General features: G+C 37.1%; 1 protein-coding gene across 1 annotated transcript in view; it reads left to right on the top strand.

The window, feature by feature from the left end:
- Nucleotides 1–20206, top strand: part of LOC139139752 (solute carrier family 23 member 1-like) — a 40376-nt gene that overhangs the window by 14237 nt on the left and 5933 nt on the right. The window contains 5 exon segments of the mRNA XM_070708641.1: nt 638–766; nt 769–821; nt 12220–12275; nt 12278–12339; nt 12918–13074. Coding sequence (XP_070564742.1) covers nt 638–766; nt 769–821; nt 12220–12275; nt 12278–12339; nt 12918–13074 — 457 coding nt within the window.

The following is a 20206-nucleotide window of genomic DNA, read 5'->3' on the forward strand; positions in this document are numbered from 1 at the left end:
TAGACATACAGATATCTCAGATATATATGTGTGATATATTAAGGTTTTGCACGAGGACGGGGCTCTGAAAAATATTTCATATTATTAAAGTTACGCGCCCGAAGGGCTCGCCGAAAAACGCAACTGACTGATGATTTTGTGGCTGGCACAATGCACTTTATGCAAGTATGAGCCCGTGTCGACATTGAAAAACACACTAACCCCTTATTTGGCATTTTAAAAACATGGTGATCCCCCTATCACCAAAGTCAAAAACAGGGTGACCCCATGAATAAACCGCCCCCAGGCCGAAGAAACTGATCAGTCCCTAACCGGTGCCGAATTCGCAATTAATATAAAAGCATTTCTAATCTTTTCTCATTTGGGCGCTTATAACTTTTTTGATTTGCTGTGTTTGCACCTTTGTAGTAACGAACGAGTTTTATAGAGTCTGATCGTACTATTATATAGACTATTGAATATTATTTTTTCAGGTAAGCTCAGTCTACAGCTGTTCAACTTTCGCGCTCAATTTTCCTTTGTCCGTCCTACTCAGAATTGGTTTCTTTAATTGAATTGCATGTGTCAAGTTTTCTGCTCTTCAAATCTGCTCTGAAATAAAATCAAATTGCTATAAATCTTTTTTCACACTTCACAGATTCAAGGTGCCATCATGGTTGTCTCGTGTTTTCAAGTTCTCATCGGCTTCACTGGGGTCATTGGTATGCTTCTACGTTTCATCGGTCCGCTAGCTATCGCTCCAACCATCGCTCTCGTCGGGGTTTATCTCTGTTCGGAGCGGCAGCAAACCTCGCCGGCACCCATTGGGGAATATCGTCGTTGTATGTATTAAGCTAATCTCCTTCAATTTCTAAAGAGACTTACATCATAACACACCAAGCTGTTCATTTGCAGATATATTGAACGCATTGCAGATATATTAAACGGAACGGGCAACAGCACTAGGATTTTAAAACCAATATTTCTGTACATCGAAACTTGTTAATGCTGTTTTCTCACGCCCTGCATCATTTCTTGCGTGATTTGTACTGTGTCTCTTTTAATGTTTGATTGTATTTGTGTTTTATGTCTTTTTGTGGCTCGACCTCCATGAAAAGAGATTAATATTAACTTTAAATACAATAAAATAAAGAAAAGAAAGAGGGATAAAACTGTCAGAGTACTAGTTTCCCGAAGAAACAGCGAATGCACGAGCTATCTGCTGGAATAAATTGGCACATTTTCCTGTACGCAGCGACGGGACATAAATTGGATCCCGGAATAGAACAAATTAGTAAGGAAAGCGAGCGTTCTTCAAGTTGTATCGTTTTGCTCCATTTAGGCTGCGTTCACAAAATGGTGGGGGGGGGGGCTATATTTTGGGTAGTAGAGTGGGGAATTGAAAATTTTGCTCCGCCTGTAGGGGGGCTTGAAAAGTTTTTGTTCCCTTTTACATTTTACATTTTCCAATTCCAAGTTTTTGTAGGTAATTCCAAGTTTTTGTAGGTAATTCAATAAAAGACAAATGCCATTTTTATGTCATCCAATTGTTGTAATTTTTGTAATAGTTTAACAAAATCTAGAACCATTTTGTCACATTTCATGACTTTTATCTTAAAAAAATCTAAACATATATATTTGTCGAAAAAAAATCCAAACTTGAGTCTAGTGACAGGGCAGAAGCTGCAACTGTTGATGATTTTTGCCATATTTCTGTGCAATATATCAACTACAGTTTCTTGCTGTTTCCCTACAGCATCCTCAAACACACAATATTCAGTTTGTCGACAAAGCCTTTATATACAAATATATATTAGGTGATATTAAATTTAATTAGAGTCCAGACTGACAGTCAGTTGTCAGTGATACAAATGCATGGTACATATTCACAGGCTGTGATAGCAAGCTGAATACTGAAGAGTTCAACATGCTGCAGGGAGTAGAACAAAAACACAGTTGTATAAACTGAACAAAATATTGTCAAAATTATCAAAGTTAATACGCTACTGCAGTGTCACTGTCACTGCATATACCTGAGCAGTGATAGAGATAGCTCTGACTCTGATGTACATGGTAGTTGAAGAAGAGTTTTGGTCAAATGACGCTCATGACAGTGAAACATACTTGTATACAAGATCTGGCCAGAGAGTAACACATGGAAGACCAGGAGACTTTTAGATATCGGGAATTCTTGAATTCTGGCATATGAGAATAATCAAATACTAAAGAAAAAGGATAGGGTCACCATGCTTGATTTTCTAAATTTTTACATTATCATCATAAAATAATACAAATGCAAAACTTTAAATAGTAACACGATTGGAACTAATTGGGTATAATTGGATCTTCACAGTTTTCAAATTTCTCAAAAAGTGTTTGGTGCCATATAGCTGAATGTTGCAATATTACAAATTACTCATAAAAGAAGTGTGTAACTAAAAAAAGAAAAGCAGATGAGCTTACATTTGCAGGTTAAAACGATCTTACTTCACCATCCAATTATCCCAAATTAGTTCCAATTGTGTTCAGTAAAGACTAAATGGAAAAAATATGTCTCTAAATGGAATTATTTATTTTTTAACCAAATTTGCCATTATTACACGCTAAATTTCAGAGATGAAAATATTTGTTTGATGGAATATTTTAACCTTCCAGTGTCAATTTTGAGTTGCATCTAATTTATATATGTCTTGTACTTTTGAAACAAATTTTTGGTAGGTAACAGTGCTCAGTTTTTTACAATATGACAATTAGCCAGAATTCACGATTTTCCCACTCTCTCATGATCGTCATTTTGTGTGCTCTTCAGCAGGAGCAATTAACCTTGCCAGAGTTTGATTAACTCAAGTTGGCTTAGACTGATAAATCCAAAAAGTTCACTTATGCGCTTAAAAATGAATCCAATTTAAGAACTTGCCTTAGGAATATGACTTTACAAACTGCTAACAACAGGTAGTGTTGAACATATGCGAGCGGAACGGCGCGATACGTGTTTATTTTTTCTGCGCGCACATCCTTTACTGCTATACGGGCTTGTGATAGTTGGGGGGGACTTGAAAAATTGTGATCATATAGAGAGGGGATTTGCATGCACGCCTTCTCGTCACACACACATACACACACTCAACCACACACACACACACACACACACACACACACACACACACACACACACACACACACACACACACACACACACATACATACATACATACATACATACATACATACATACATACATACATACATACATACATACAATGTATTTGGGAGAGTAAGTGAATATTATAGAAATAATGGGTGAGGCCCTGATTATTAACGTTTATTTATGGGCAAGGGCGAGAGGAAAGCCAAACATTAACGGAAGGGGATTGCCGACTCCGTTAATTTTGGCTTTCCTCTCGCCCGCGCCAAAAATAACCAGATGTGAACTTAATGTGCTCACGTGTTTTTCAACAGGTTCATTAATGATAGTGCACTTCAAAGAACAATCAGATATCTGTTATATCATAAAATGTAGCAGGCTTCATCAACTTTCGCACAGTACTCTCAGAGTTAAGGTAGCGACTCAGTTTCATTGTCACTTATTTTCAATCCTCATTTTCACAAAGAAGGCGTGGTCACACACCCGACATGTGGTACTTTTTTATCTGCTCGGTCACCGAAGAGTTCAGAAAATTGTTAGTTTTTCAAAAACAGTGCGCATACGGCTGCTTTACTCAAAAACACGTGTTTTTTAGTTTTTTTACTCAAAAAAGTGTAAGTACAAATCTCCAATCGGCCTTGGTGATCTGTTTACGGCAATCGACGGCTGGGTTACTGGGCAAAAAACCGTGTCCCGGATTTTTGAAATTCGCTTTGTTTTCGCACAATGCACCTTCAAAGTGTCAACTTGACGTTTTTTGCATAAATTATCGGCCTTTGTTCACGTTTTTCAGGATATCTTCACTTCCAGGCCTTTATCGGGAATCTGAGACACGTTCTTTCAGATATATTCATTCACTGTCCACAGGTGAAAAATCAGGCTAGTCTGTCCAGGCGCCGCCGACTTATACTTATTTGAATAATGTACGCACTGCCAAAAACGGAACTGAGAAAATCGACGATTTGTGTAAACGACCTATGCGTCACACATTGTGACCAAGAAGTCCGACTCGCGCACTATTTTCTGCGAATTTTCTTATACCAGGAATAAGTTGAAATATTTAGAGTCAGTTTTGGGAATTTTGAATATGTTTAGGATTGCAGATCGTGTGAAAATAGAAAGAAATTATACACTAAACTGGCAAATGCTTAGTGCCAGCAGTGGGTGGTATTTACACAACAAACACAGAGGGGTACTTAGCGATTTAATCCATTTTTGGAACGTTTAACTAGCATATTAACTGTATACTGTTAACTCAACGGTTACAATCTGGTTACCAGTGTTCACAGTCAAGACGAAGACGTCGAAACTTGTGTAAAAAAGTCTATCTGATCGAGACCTGTGTGCTGTCGTCGCGCGATCGCGTCGGGCATTCACTTGTTCTTGACTCAAGTTGTCTACTTCCTGTCTCGCGATCGGCAATTTATGCATGTTCTTTGTGAAAAGTGATTGTGAAGTTAATGTTAGCGCCGACACTGTGCGAACGGGACGTCACTTGCTAGTTTTCCTACCTCAAGATGAGACGAAAACATGTAACTCTTGACAACATAAAATGTCTGTCGTATTTTCTTAGCTTTTGCACCGCACTGCAAACTTGTCGCCCTTCGTTACGACGGGAGAGATTGACTCGTGTTATTTTTTCAAACTTTATTTATATGTGTTCTTGTACCGATTTTATCAAACTAATAATAATCACGCCGTAGCGTAGAACAGTGCAGGCTGTCATCGACAGCGTGTTCCGAGAGACAGAGTATCGACTAGTCTACAGTGGAGTCACTCGACTTGCGCAATACCAGCGCACACATAATTATTTCGGAGATTTTTACTTTTAGTCAAACTTTTGATGACTGACCTCATATAGCAAAAATTGCTAGTTTCAGCACTTCTAGAAGTTGAGCCGGATTTGTTTTACGTTCAGTGTTGAGGTTCAGCTAGCAGCTGTGGAGTCTGCGGGTAATTGATAAGTTTAGACAACACGCACACAATAATCATTTGTGAACCCTCGCAATTCACGTTTGACGTAATTTAATTTTTGGGTTATATTTAAAGAAAGAAAAGGCATGAAATAAAAAAAAATATTTCCATTTCGTTTCGAAAAATTAGCAGATCGGTGAACTTGCTCTTGTGAATCTACATTATGTGTGTATGAACTCCTGCACTAGCTTGGGAAACTCCTTGACATAAATGTCACTTGTTGTCGGGTACGGTGTTGTTCAAGGTTTCTCAGCAGACACGAAAAGACTGCACGATAGAAAACTCGAGTTTAAAAATATAAAAGAACACGATACTAACACCAAGCATGTACAGCAAGAGTGATAAAATTATCGCAACTAACAGAAGTTTCATCTCGCTCAGGCTAATTTTTGGACTCGGGTATGCAATCAGCATAGCCTAGGATATGTTCGAAAAGCAGCGTGTCAAATACATTCATAGTTGTCTCCGTTATCGTCTGCGTCCTCGGCCAAATCTGACTCTTCACTGCATTCTTGATCGTTATCGCAGGGAGTATGAGTCAAAGTCGGACTGTTTTACATTTAAATCGACCTTTGCGCACGTTGCCATCTTTTTCAGGTCCGCTTTTGTGGACGTCGCTTGCTTTTTTCGACGGTACGGAGCGCGAGCGCCGGCTTTGGTCTGCTCGACGTGTTTGCCGTACCAATACATGCGGAGTTCAAAACGCTGAGAATAACGTTGAAGCTAGCGCATGCGCACTATACCGCAAAGCCTATACATAATCTCTGCGTGTTTATCAAGATATCGTGGTCGGTAATCCGCGACCGTTAAGACAAAAGGGAAATAATGGCATGCAGTGTAGCTGATAGTTTGCCATTTTAGTAATATTTCAGGAATTTCCCGGTACGATGTGACCCAACACCTTTCCCCAAAAGAAAGACCATGTGTCAGTGGTTCGAAATTTGAAATAAAAAAAAAATTGCTAAAATTGACCTTTGAACCTGAGTCGCATCGTTAAATCACTAATTACAAAACTTTATTTAATATGCAAATGAGCTGTTTATTAACTTGACACTGCTCAATCCTTCATGGGACAATTAGATATCTATCAGATCAACATATATGTAGCACGTTTTATCAAATCAAATACTGTAATTTTGGAGTAATATCACTAATTACAAAGTTCATTAAATATACAAATAAACCCTTAATTAACTTGACACTGCTCAATGTTTCATAGCACAATTAGATATTTAGCAGATAAATATCTGTATCAGGTTTCACCAAATTTGGTGCCGTAATTTTAGAGTTATATACCTAATTACTAAGTTCATTAAATATGCAAATGAACCCTTAATTAACTTGACACTGTTCAATGCTTCATGGGACAACTAGATATCTATCAGATCAACATATGTAACACGTTTCATCTAATTTAATGTTGTAATTTTGGAGTAATATCACTAATTACAAAGTTTATTATCGCGGTAATTCTTGTAACTCAGAGCTATTTTGCATTCGGTAGAATATTTCGACTGAATCACTCAGCCTTCATCAGCTGTTGTGTCATAGTACGATGACGTAACCGGTCTGCTGACCGCAGGAGGGCATTGTAAACTGCTGGAATTTCATGTAAATGAACCCTTAATTAACTTCACACTACTAAATGCATTACACCACAGTTAGATGTCTGTCGGATCAGTATCTGCGGCAGATTTCATCAAATTTGGTTCAGTTATTTCAGAGTCATGTGAATAATCATAAAACTTCATAAAATATGCAAGTGAGCTATTTATTAACTTGACACTGCCCAATGCTTCTCAGTACCATTAGTTAGATATCAGGTCAATATTTGTTGCATGTATCCTCAAATTTGATGCAGGAATTTCAGAGTTATGTCACTAAATACAAAAGTTCATTTAATGTGCAAATGAGCAGATAATTGACATAACACTCACAGCATCATCATAATGTTTTGAGATTGCCATTTGTGCAATATTTCTTGATGTATGTCGACACTGTCATTACTGTCTCCATACGGAAACCATTATATGTAAAAATGATATGTCATGACGTCATTAATATGCAAGCCACACTAGCCAAATTCTTATCAGTTCTTCCAAGTAGCATATGGTATCTGTCTACCAAATCTGACTTGAATCCGTTCAGGCGTTTTTGAGTTATCGTGTAAACAGACGGACAGACAGACACACACACACACACACACACACACACATACACACACGGACAGACAGACAGACATCGCTATGACATTGGATCACGTGTGTGAACACGTGAGCTAAAAATAGTCAGGGCGGAGTCTGTTATTTCCAAAAACCGGCAAAATTTACGAACATTTCCCACGCGAAAGACAAAAGGGCCCGGATTTCAGAAAACAAATGGAAGAAATCAAAGCAGCTGTTGAAGAACTGAGAACGGAGAACAATAGATTACAGGACCAGCTTCGCAGTACACAGACGGAACTATCAAGTACTCGAGATGAATTGCATGAACTGCAACAGTACAGTCGTCGAAATAATATTGAAATTCACGGAATTCCCGTCCAAAACGATGAAAACACTGACAGCATTGCCATTTGTGTTGCCGCTGCAATTGGTGTGGATATCAACCCGAGCGACATAGACATTAGCCATCGTCTACCAAACCGACAAGTCGAACACGAGAGACAGCGACAACAACCAGCTCCTATCATCGTAAAATTCGTACCAAGATCGGTAAGAAATAAAATCTACTATGGCAGAAAGAAACTTAGAGGCAAAACTCCAACTCAGCTAAAACTGGTAAATTGTAGTAATAATATTTACATCAACGAAAACCTTACGCCTACGATGAGAAGATTGTTTCATCAAGTAAACGAAAGAAGGAAGCAACAGGGATGGAAATTTATTTGGACAAGTAACGGGAAGATTTATACAAGGAAAGATGGAAGCTCAGAAGTAACCGTTGTGTCTTCGTTGAAGAATTTAAACCGCGTGAACTAGTGCCATAAGTACATTTACTCCAGAACTGTCATGGACTCTATACAATCAGAAAACATCATTAAATCCAGTTGTGAGTCACTCACTGTTGACGATTTCAATCAGGGTAAGACCCAATATCATAAATTATTGTCATTGTTCCATCTGAATATAAGATCTTTAAGTAAACATTTTGACGAGCTTTTGTCATTTTTGCAAAGTCTGAATCACAACTTTCCTGTAATAGCTCTCTCAGAAACCTGGTTGAACAAAAATATTGATTATTCTATTTTTGAAATACCTTCGTACCACATGTATGTGTGCAACCGAGAATCTTCACAAGGTGGTGGTGTTGCATTTTACTTACATTCCTCATTACCGCATTCACAAATCACTGATTGCATATAGATAATTGTGAGTCTCTCTTCATTGAGTGTACTGTTGTCAAGAAAAAGGTTATTTTGGGCGTCGTCTACAGAAAACCCAACACTCCAATCGCAGACTTTTAGACAGTTTTGAAATTGTTCTAAGTCGTATTGCAATGAAGGAAGGAGCTGCATGATTGTTGGGGATTTCATTATCGATGTTAGCTCAAATTCTAGTACGACAGCTACTTACACTGCATTATTACATTCTTTGAATTTTGATCAACTCATAAATATTCCGACGAGGGCTAATGAGCATAGTAGCACTATAATAGACCATCTGACCACCAATATTACAGATCACTACTTGGAATGTGGATGTATTGAAACAGACATTACCGATCATTATGCAAATTTTGCGTTTGTCAATGACATGAAGCGAATCTCCAAGCCAGTGAATAGTTACACTCGCTTCGATTTTTCAAGTTTTAGTCGAAATTCATTTCTTTCTGACTTAAGAGATGTTTCTTGGCAACCTGGTTTAGAATGTACAAATCCGAATACAGCTTATGTTATTTTTTATGATCTCTTTCAAAATGTAGTTCTGAAACATGCGCCAAGAAAAATAATCAAATGCCCAAATGGTATCGTAAAGAAACCATGGTTGACAAAAGGAATTCTTATTCTATTCGTAAAAAACACGTCATTTTTTCGAAATGTAAGCGTTCACCAATGAATAGTGGCTTTCATCAATATTATAAAACTTACAGGAATGTCTTGACTAAAATTCTGAAGTTAGCCAAAAAGCGTTATTTTTGTAACAAATTTGCTTCGGCCGGGGGAAATTCTGGCAAAACCTGGCAGGTAATTAATGAACTTTTAAATAGAAATAATCGGAAAAGTATTACACCAAATAAGTTGAATCTGGAAAATGGTCACGACACCGTAACAAATTCTAGCGATATTGCTGAAGCATTTTGCGATTATTTTACAAATATTGGCCCAAACCTTGCAGCTAAAATTACAGAGCATGTTGATTTTCATAAATACCTAAATCGTAGGCATAATGGGTCATTTTATCTGCATCCTGTTCATGCACAGGATATCAGGAGAGAATTACTTTTAATAGATCACAACAAAGCCCCAGGTCATGATCTCATTCACCCGCTTCTCGTTAAATATGCAGCCGATTACATTTCCACTCCACTGTCACACATTATAAATCTTTCAATTTCAACCGGAATTTTTCCAAGCGAGTTGAAGATTGCAAAAATAACATCTCTGTACAAGAAAGGTTCCCCCTTTGACCTTGGTAATTATAGACCAATTTCAGTTTTGCCTGTTTTTAGCAAAATTGTTGAAACTGTTGTAAACAAGCAACTCTGTTCATTTCTTGACAAACACAACATTCTCTTTGATATGCAATATGGGTTCAGAAAAAAGTACAGTACAAAATTGGCACTTGCTGATATTGTTGCTTATTTAACAGATAATATGAACAAGGGTAATTCCAGTCTAGGTATTTTCATTGATTTAAAGAAGGCATTCGATACTATCAATCATGACATTCTTATACAAAAACTTCATTATTATGGGGTTAGGGGTATTCCACTAGATTGGTTTCACAGTTACTTATCAGATAGAAATCAATTCGTGGTGGTTGATGGAGAACCCTCTACTCAAAGACAAATCAGGTGTGGAGTACCTCAAGGATCGATACTTGGTCCAACTTTATTTTTGATTTATATCAATGATATCTGTAATGCAACCACTTATTTTAATTTTAGGCTGTTTGCCGACGATACAAACATATTTAGATCTGTATGTGCCAAGCAAATAAATTTGAATGACGTCACTTTTCAACTTAATGAGATCGACAAATGGTGTAAGGGAAATAAATTAACCATAAATGCAGACAAAACAAACTATATGATTATCAAAACACCCCAGAGAAGGGTTACTTTTGAGGGTAACTTGCGTATCGGTACTACAGTTATTAAAAAGTTTCTTCAGCAGGTTATCTTGGTGTAAATATTGATTCTTCATTTTCTTGGAAATCACACATTCAGAGAATTGTAAAAGCTATTACACCGAAAATTGGTATTATTTCAAAAATTCGACATTTTGTTCCAAAATCTGTTCTTCTTCATATTTACAATGCTTTTATTTTACCTCACTTATCCTACTGTATTGAAATTTGGGGAAACACCTATCAGACTTACCTTGAGCCAATTTTCCTTCTTCAGAAAAAGCTAGTTCGCTTAATCACCTTCTCCGATTTCCATGCTCATTCTGAGCCTTTGTTCCGAAATTTACGTATTTTGAATATTTACAAGTTAAGTAAATATTACTCATGTATGTTTATTTTTGACTTAAAGCATAACAATTTACCCCATAGAATTGATCGTTATTTGACCTTGTCTCTCATGATTATCTAACACGTTCAATTACTGACAATAATATTCGAGCCCCACATACAAGACTTAGAATTATTCAACATAACATGACGTATGCAGTTACCAAACATTGGAACTCTTTACCACTTTCATTAAAGAAACTAGAATCCAGAAGTTTATTCAAAACGGAATTGCATTCTTATTTACTAAATTAATTTTACAAACTCTAGTGTCATATTTATTTTAGTGTTATATTTATATATTTGTTGTTGCTGATTGACACTTTATTTTTTTTATTACAATTACCACTCATTTGCTGACACCCGTCTGTCTCATATACGTACGTATGATTGCTTTGTTATACTTTTTCTTTGAGATTTGGGCCATGGACTAGATTAGTCTCTATGGACTATTTCCATGGTCCTCACCAGAAACATTGTAACGAGGTATACTTTGACATTTGTTTTTGTGTTGTAGTTATTTTTTTCTTTCTGGTGAAATAAATTTGATTGATTGATTGATTGATTGATTGAACTTGTGCAATATTCGACGCACTGTCACGCGCGCCTTTAACAAATTGCAAATCGGGAGCATTTTTGGAAAAAAGTGTCAAAACTTGGCCCACAAGTGCTTCATTTTGTTTTGTGAATGATTATGATCTTAGTACAAATCACAATTTACGTTTTAACTGTAAAGTTACGATGTTAACATTATTATTCATATTCACGGGCATGTAAACAAACCATAACTGTGTATTTGCGGTCAGTCATGTGGTTCAGCTCGACCAATTAAAATGCGACGGACAGGGCATGATAATATGTTTTGTGATGACGGAGTCGCTCGGATTTCTTGCATTGGCAAGGAGAGTTGCAAAAATTTGCTGAATGATCGCGATTTCTGGGTGAACAAATCGATATTTCGTTCTGGTATCTTCGGTACAGACATTTCGATGTACTCGTGAAGGAGAAAGTAATCGACAAGGTTTTATTTATTGAAAGTTTATTAAAATAAATGTTATTAAAATGTTTGGATAAATGTTTGTGATCAGCAAATATTTTGTTAAGTACGAATCAACAGAACGCTGCCGATACGCGCCAAATGCTAAGGATCGTCCAATCCTGTGGTTTGGAGGACGCTATATTTCGTATACTTTTGGCCAATTTTGCTATTTTTGTCAACAATATAAATTATCAAATTTTCCAGAAATATGGGTTACCAAAGTAGAACAAAAATTCGGACAACCGACATATGTGAGAGTTTGGTGTGTTCAAGCACAGTGTTTACACAAATCTTAAAATGTCAGTTGAACTTTTTCAGTCAGCTATTCCGCTTATTTCAACGAACAGCGTATCTCCTTTTTCTTCTCCCCCTTTCACAATGTTATCTCCTATCTCTTCAAACAGGACGATGGTTCTTATTATTGCTTTTTCTCAATATTTGAAGAATACTAAATTCCTTGTCTTGGATGGTCCAAGGAGAAAGGCTGTAGCGCTGTATGGTATCAAATCTTCAAACTTTTCCCGGTATGTCAAAGCAAGTGGTTTTCACATCTATTTTCCGTCCATTATGAATGTTATTTTTCGGTGTGTATATATGTAAAATGCATTTATTTGAATATTAAGTTGTATTTTTTCCTTGATTGATTGATTGATTGATTTGTTTATTTATTCATCCAATAACTTTTATTTTATGGTATGCATTGACAAGCTGATCGGGATTGCCATCTGAATCTCGATTCTGCAATAAAATAACACATAGCTATGCTGTGACAGTTGTAAGGAAGGAAGGCATGACACATACATGAAGAAAGCAATGATTACCAAGCGTAATATTACTATCAGTATCATCTACTGCTTTTACTACTACTTCTACTGCCATTTATGGTAACATCACGAAAGGCTGAGCTCGTGAAAAATTCGTTTGGAAATAATGTCAGTTTGAATAGTACAAGATCATACTGTCAAAAACTTTCTTATCAACTAATATAATCTACAGCCAGTTTCTACCAACAGTACAATGCTATTGTTATACTTTCTTTTATTCTTCTTATTGTGTTCTTCTCCTCGATATTTGAAACTAATTAAAAAACGACATTTTACAGGTAATTCTAGCAATTCTGTTGTCATGGCTTCTATGCTACATATTGACCATAACCGATGCTATACCAGACGATGATTCTAGATATGGGTACCCAGGAAGAACCGATACGAAGGGAAATGTATTGGAAGAATCGGATTGGTTTAGATTTCCTTACCCTGGTAAGAGTTCACGTGTCTTAGTGAATACATTATCCTTATTGTTGAAAACGAAGGACCATCAGAATGTCGACATAATCGCATTCCGTGTTTATTTATTTCACATTAAAGGATTACCCATTTACATGCTCAAAATGAGTTAAAATTACCCAATAACGCTGTAATCTCCCATGGGTTCTGATTTAACACACACAATTAAAAACCAATGTGTTAAAAAACAATGAAGTCTAAAAGCATACAAAATACAAACATATATAAAAAATATAAAAAATGAACATAGCATAAAAGAGTCAAAGAAAACAAAAGATCTATTTGTCAATATTATCCCTAATAAAACATTTCAGCCGAGCTTTAAAAATTTCTACATTGTGGCTGCACCGAATATCATCAGGAAGTGAGTTCCAGAAACTTGAGGCACGCATAGAAAATGTCCTCTAGCCTGTTTGTGTACGGCATTGAGGGAGTAGCAATTTAGGTGTTGAAGCAGAGCGTGTCTCAGTCTGGTAACCATGAACATCATTTAATGGTACAATTTTCTCAGAGAGATATGTTGGTGCAGTATTCAGAAGACATTTACAGGCTAAAACACATGTAAAATAAAAGATGCGTTGTTTAACTGAAAAAAAAAACATTGGCTGCTTCAAAGAGTGAATCGGTTGAGGTATTGAAATCAACATTGATAAGAACTCTCAGTGCTCTTTTCTGTAACTTATACACTCTCTAAATTCTAAATATTTTATACAGTTGTATTTCCCCAAACTACACTACAGTAATCAATAGCTGACTGAATTAAACCGTAACAGAACTTTTCTAAGATGACATGGAATGAATTTGAACAATCGTCGAAGTAAACCTACTCTCTTACTCAGAGTGAGACATAAATCGTCAATATGTTTGTCCCAAGCAACAACATTGTCCAATGTAATACCTAAAATCTAAAAAATGAAACACAAGAGATATTATTGTCATTAATTACAATCAATTCTATCACCCATATTGTCTGCACATTTTAATTTTTGGCGAGACCCAACCAACATAGCTTTCCATTTGCCTTCATTGATGACCATGCCATTGTTAATTACTATGAGTAGAATAGAAATACGTCAGTAATTGAACGTTTCTGTTAAACTGCCAGTGCCTTTATAAATAGGGACAACGCTTGCATTTTTAAATAAGTCTGGAAAAACTGCGTTGTCGATACCAGCATTAAGTACTTTCGTAAGAGACTCAGAGATTACAGATGTACCAGTACGCAGCAACTTTGCATGGACATCATCAGTCCCTGTCGACTTCGTACTAAGTAAAGCTTTTTTGACAAAATCAACAGAAAGATGTGGAATCTTAAAGACTGAACCTCTGAGTTTATCGTTGAGATGCTCAGACAATGAAGAAAAATCAGGATTGCAGTCTGCTGAAACATTCATCTTTCTTGAAATCTTAGAGAAGTAGCAGTTAAAAGCATCGGCAATAGCATATGGATGTGTGACAGGAGTACCATCTACTTCCATCGGAGTATGTTTTTGATGCTGAGGTCTGAGGACATTGTTATAAATATGCCAAACTGCCTTCGGATTTGAACCTTTCTCCATAATTTCGTCAATCAAGTAATCCCTCTTTGCCTTATCAATCATGTGCACAAGTTTATTTCTGGCTAACCTATACTGGGCAACTTTGGAAACATCAGATTTCGCTTGCCTTGAAAGAGCATCCCTCTCATGCATAGCACTCAAAATATCTCTATTCATCCAGGCAGGTTGTTTACGTCGTTTAACACGTCTTTCAATAAAATGAGCATGAAAACACATATCTTATTAAAATATTAACCCAGAGCCTTGTAGCAACATTTACATTTTCAGCCGCATCGATTAAATACTAAGGAGCGAGTGAAAGGTCACGAAGAAAAGGACCAAGCTCGAAATGAGTAAAGGAACGAAATTTAAGAGTGAGATGAGGGGAAATCCATAAATTGTTGTTTCTCTTGTGTGTTAAATGATGGGATTGTGATCAGAAAGCCCGATCTCAGGAACACATACATTCAAGACAAGTTCTCTGTTCTACACATAGATATGGTCAATACATGTTCTAGAAATATGTCCAGTTGGTTGGGAAATAAGTTGCTCTTAATTCAGATTCATTAAAGACTGGTATATGTAGTGATTTTGACCATTTGTTGTAAAAAGATCCATATTAAAATCATCCAAAAATATAAACTTCTTTTCCAGTATAAAAACCTCTTTCTAAACTCAACTCAACGTTAACATCAATATCATGTGAGGTGTTAAGTGGTCTGTAAACACCCGCTACGAGAAAGGAGTTACAATTGGTGGGTTTAATTTCAAGCCACATGATTTCTAAATCAGAAGATTCTAAGTCAAACCGTCTCGTATACATTATGGTGGGTCTAATATAAGCTAGCACAACTCCACCTTTCTTACTAATTCTGTCTTTTCTTTCAACTAAATAATTTTATTTGTAAAATCATCAGTGCAGTCACTGGCATCGAGAAATGTTCCAGAAAAAAACATAACGTCAGTTGAAATTCGCTGATCAGTATTGAGATAATAAGTGACCTTGTCCAATTTATTTGTCAAGTGTTGAATGTTCCAGTATCCAAACCTTAAGTCTTTGTAAAACTTTGAAGAGGGCGGCTGAACGTCTGCAGAAACTATCGGCATTACCTTCCTTGCCTAACCTTTAATGCTGTCTTCGGAAACGCATGCAGCGTTGAGATTTATGACCAATGCAGCGTGCGAAATTCACGCTAACCCGATGGCCCGAGACCAGCTATTTTCATGCCGGACCAGTATCTATTATGTCCTGCTGTTCCTAAAGACGCGGGCCAGTAACTTTCACTGTATGGAAAGTTTACCCCAATGTTTTGCTAAGCTAAATACCTGACAAAATTATTCAAAGAAACGAAATTTATTCTTTCAAGAGATTTTCAAAACGTGAAAATCGCAAAAGCTCAACAGACTGATCGGTACTGCATGTAGGCGAAAGACCTAATCTCATGTTTTCTCGCGAGAGTAGTGGCGCTATTCAATATGCTCCCCATTTGCTGTTCGAGATCTCTTTTTGGTCAATAAAGAGAAATTGTTCAGCGTATGGACCGTGTCGAGGTAAACTGGTTTCGAGGACACCGCGCCGCGACATTGCACTTTTATATGATATCGGATATTTACAGCTATTAGACAACCCGGTATCGAAATTAGAATTGTTTGGTCAGGTATGTGAGATGGTGAAATCTCCAATATAGGATATTTACCCCCAGTTTTAGACAAGTCTAGTAGAGTCGGACCACGAAAATCGGGTTTGGCCAGACCGCGGGGCCAGATCTGCAAGGTACAAGTGAAACCCCCGATATATATCGAATATTTACCCGCGATTTGACAAGTATAGAACGGTCAAGTATCGAAGTTAGGGTCGGATTGAGGAAGTCGGGTTGTCAAGATCTGTGAGGTGGTAAAATCTCTGATATACATTGGATATTTAAGCTTACCCACGATTTAAAGTCTAGAGTTGACTAGTATCGATATAGGAGTCACTAGCTGCGAGTCCATAGCAGCTGTGGTGCTTTCGGACAGGATTTCTGTCTTTTACGGGCAGGTTTTGGCCTTTACGTTTTTAACCCCGCCATCACAGACGTGCAAGAGACACAAGCCAAATCTTTGTATAGTATCGATATTAGAGTCACAGCCGATAAATATCAAGTAAATATCTGTGATTTCACGTATCGAGGCAAGTCATTCTAGAATTGTTTAGTATCGATCACTAGAGTCCAAAAATCGCCGATAGGTAACAGCCTGAAGTAAAATATCGGCAATATCGCAAACCCGGCGTACCGCGACAGAAGGCAAGTCATTCTTGTATGTATGGTTCAGTATTGATATTAGAACGGCATATAGATTGTTATGTATGACAGAAATGTATTTTGACGTCAAACTTCGATACTAGAAAGTAAATGTCCGATATTTTAACATTGTGCAAAATAGCGCCTTCATTGTAACTTGACCTTGATGGCCATTTACCTTGGTCACCTCTAAAGATTACATTTTTGTGATTCGTCTTTTCACGTGGGTTTCGACACCAGGATTTTTTTCTCTTCATCAGTTGCGCTAGTCTTTTGTATTCCCTTCCTTGGATTTGATGATAGTCATCTTCCCTCAAAGAGGAGAAGCCGGAATCGTTTTTTAAAGAGTCAACTGTTGTAATGACTCCATATGTGTGTGATCCGTTATTGTAGTGCCAAAGCTTATACCCATCCTTGATCGGAGTTCTCGACGCCTAGCTTTTTCGTGTTGGCACATATTTCAAGCCCACGCTTGTGCTCGTTTTCTCAAAATTAGAAAAACTTGTTGTTAACGGCTGTTTTAAGAAATAGAAATTTTTTATGTGTTTCACTAATTTCATATGTTTTTGGCACTAAGGTCAGTTGCCCAAACTTTTGGTTTTGATATTCATCTTCATTTGCTTTCCTTTAAAAAAATTAAAAGGCACAAAAATCATTAAATCAGTTTGAGAAGTGGTGTCCTTTTTACTTTTTCGATCAATTTTTCTAGGCCCCGATACTGAGCGCGGGTAAAAAAATCTGTGCACTATATTTGGATTTGACCTGAGGATCGGACAGCTGATTTTCGTTAGGGCCAGTGATTTTCTAAAGTTGCTGGCACGTTTGGCCAGTAGAGATTTTGTGTGAGCTTCATACACTGGACCGATGAGTCCACAAGTCCAGCAGCGAATCGATGTGCCATGTCTACATACTTGTTGAATGTGACCAGATTCACCACAGTTGTAACACCGAACGACGCGTTGTTGTTTGTTGACATCGGGAAAAACATGCTTGTCCACAAATCGGGACGTGTTGGACTTCTTTGTCATGTGTCGTACGTATGGTGCCCTTGTTTTTCTTCCTCTAAGGCGCGCGCTTTAACAGAAGTTGACAAAGTTTGCATTTGAGAGAAGTATGTCACAACCAGTATACGTGAGGTGCACATCGTCACGAAGAAGCAAAGATAAATCCACTGATCCATCGCTGAATCGAAAGTTAGCGTTATTGTCAATAAATCTGACGGAAGAGTCTTCTTTAGAGCACATTTTAGCCAGTTCACCGTTGATTTGGTCTATTTTAGAGAGTAGTTGTGCCGTCATCAATTCATGGACAGAGACTGAGCACATTTACTTTACCACGACAAATTTTACTGAAGTCCTCAAGTAGTTTATTATAGTCAGCTAAAATACTTTCTACTGACTTTTTCGATGAACTACAGTCATTACCTTTAATTTCCACAAAAACTTCGTTGAATGGGTCGTTGCACGAATAGTTAGCAGATATGAAATGACGTAGCTGATGAGTTGTTGCACCTGACAGGCTTCTGATCACAAGATCTTCTGATTTACATGAAAAGTTACGTAGCAGCGAATCACCTATGAACAACGTCTTGCTACAGTTGTTATCACGATAACCGAATTTTCGATCATTGTTTAAATTCAACGCAGGTGGTCTAGGCGAAGGAAATAGTAACACTGTTGACAGGTTGTCGAAAGTTCTTGCTCATGTAAATTAGAAAATTTCATTCTTGAGATTTCTGCACTAAGCATATAGACGTTCAATTTCCGTTGTTTTTGTAGAGAGCTCTGAGACTAGTTCAGCATTCACAACTTGGAGTGCTGATAATTCAATCCGAAATTTTGTCTGTTCGTTTTTTATATCAGTCATTGTGCATCTTGCGTCCTTTATCAAGCTTGTTATGCACCGGCAGTTCCTCATCAGTGGCTTTAACACAGTCAAGATCAAACCAAATCAAGCACAACTATTATTGAAAGTGTGTTGGTACTTTGAATTGACGTTTAACTTGTAAGCTTAAACTTCAACTGCATATATCGTGGTCTGAGCAAAGCGTTGTACATATGATTCATGTCAATTATAGGTGTAATCTCAGTGACCTGTTTCAGTGAAAATAGCATCAAATGATTCCCCTCTGCTGTTTACATAAACGCAACTAGCAGCAATTTATTTATAGTCACGGCCAGTGTGGCCCAAATCTTTAATTTGAGGATAAGGGGTCTTTTGGTGGTAGGTAGAGGACAAATTTAGGGGGGAGGTTTTACGTTTCAACGAGGTATTTTTACAAACATATTGAGTGAGGGTGACGCACTGTAAACACAGACCTGGGGGAACGTCACATTTTGCATTTTCCAATTTTATAACGAATGCAAAATCTCATCGCGTTAGAAAATTGGACAATCTTATGAGAATTGTAGTAGCTGATATGTGTACATCTATCCATCGATCTATCTTTCTTTAGATAGAAGTATATGTGTGCACAACAAATGTGAAATTGCCATCCAATGTCGATTCACTATAAGTAGTCTATAGGGCAAATCTTCAACTACAACGCCCCTTAAAACTACCATCGTCTGTACATATGTTCGACAGCTTATACGAATCTATTTGACTGGAATAGGTGATTAAACATGCTTATGCAAAAATGTCATATTGGAATTTCATCCGAAAATATCAACCCACAACACATCACACATAAACACATGCAAACAAGGAACCTAGAGCTTTAAATGGCTTGATCATAAATGTAATACCTGTTTTTGAAAAAGCAAGAGTAAGGCTATTGTAAACGTGAGAAATTATCATCAAATTCCAAAGAATAACCTTCCAGAGGACAGACATAACAATGTGAACATAGTGTAACCAGGGAAGTCCATTGGCCACTGTTAAAAAAAATTCAATACAAAGGTATTTACATCAGTTACATAAATTTAATAAGCCTAAATGTATTTTTTTCACAAACCATTGTCTGACTAGTAGGTAACCCGCTGATAATCAACTGTTCTGTCATTTCTCATACCTACTTATAAACAATCAGACTTTGTGAATACACGGTTCGTCAGTGGTGCACACAAATGTAAACTACGGTCAATGGCAATAGTCACTGATTTGGAGATGACGCGGTGTTTCGTAGTAGTTGCATAATTATGACAGTCAGTCATGGAAATTGCATAACCTAATTACATTTATTAAAGAACTGTCTTCTGTCCCAACCAGCATGATATCTGTGTGATTTGCGAGGAATGCTAAAATTGGAGACATCATATCGTTTTCTGGGATTTTCAAGCCCCC

This window comes from Ptychodera flava, chromosome 9 (genome assembly GCF_041260155.1).
Source record: "Ptychodera flava strain L36383 chromosome 9, AS_Pfla_20210202, whole genome shotgun sequence".
Classification (NCBI taxonomy): Eukaryota; Metazoa; Hemichordata; class Enteropneusta; family Ptychoderidae; genus Ptychodera; species Ptychodera flava.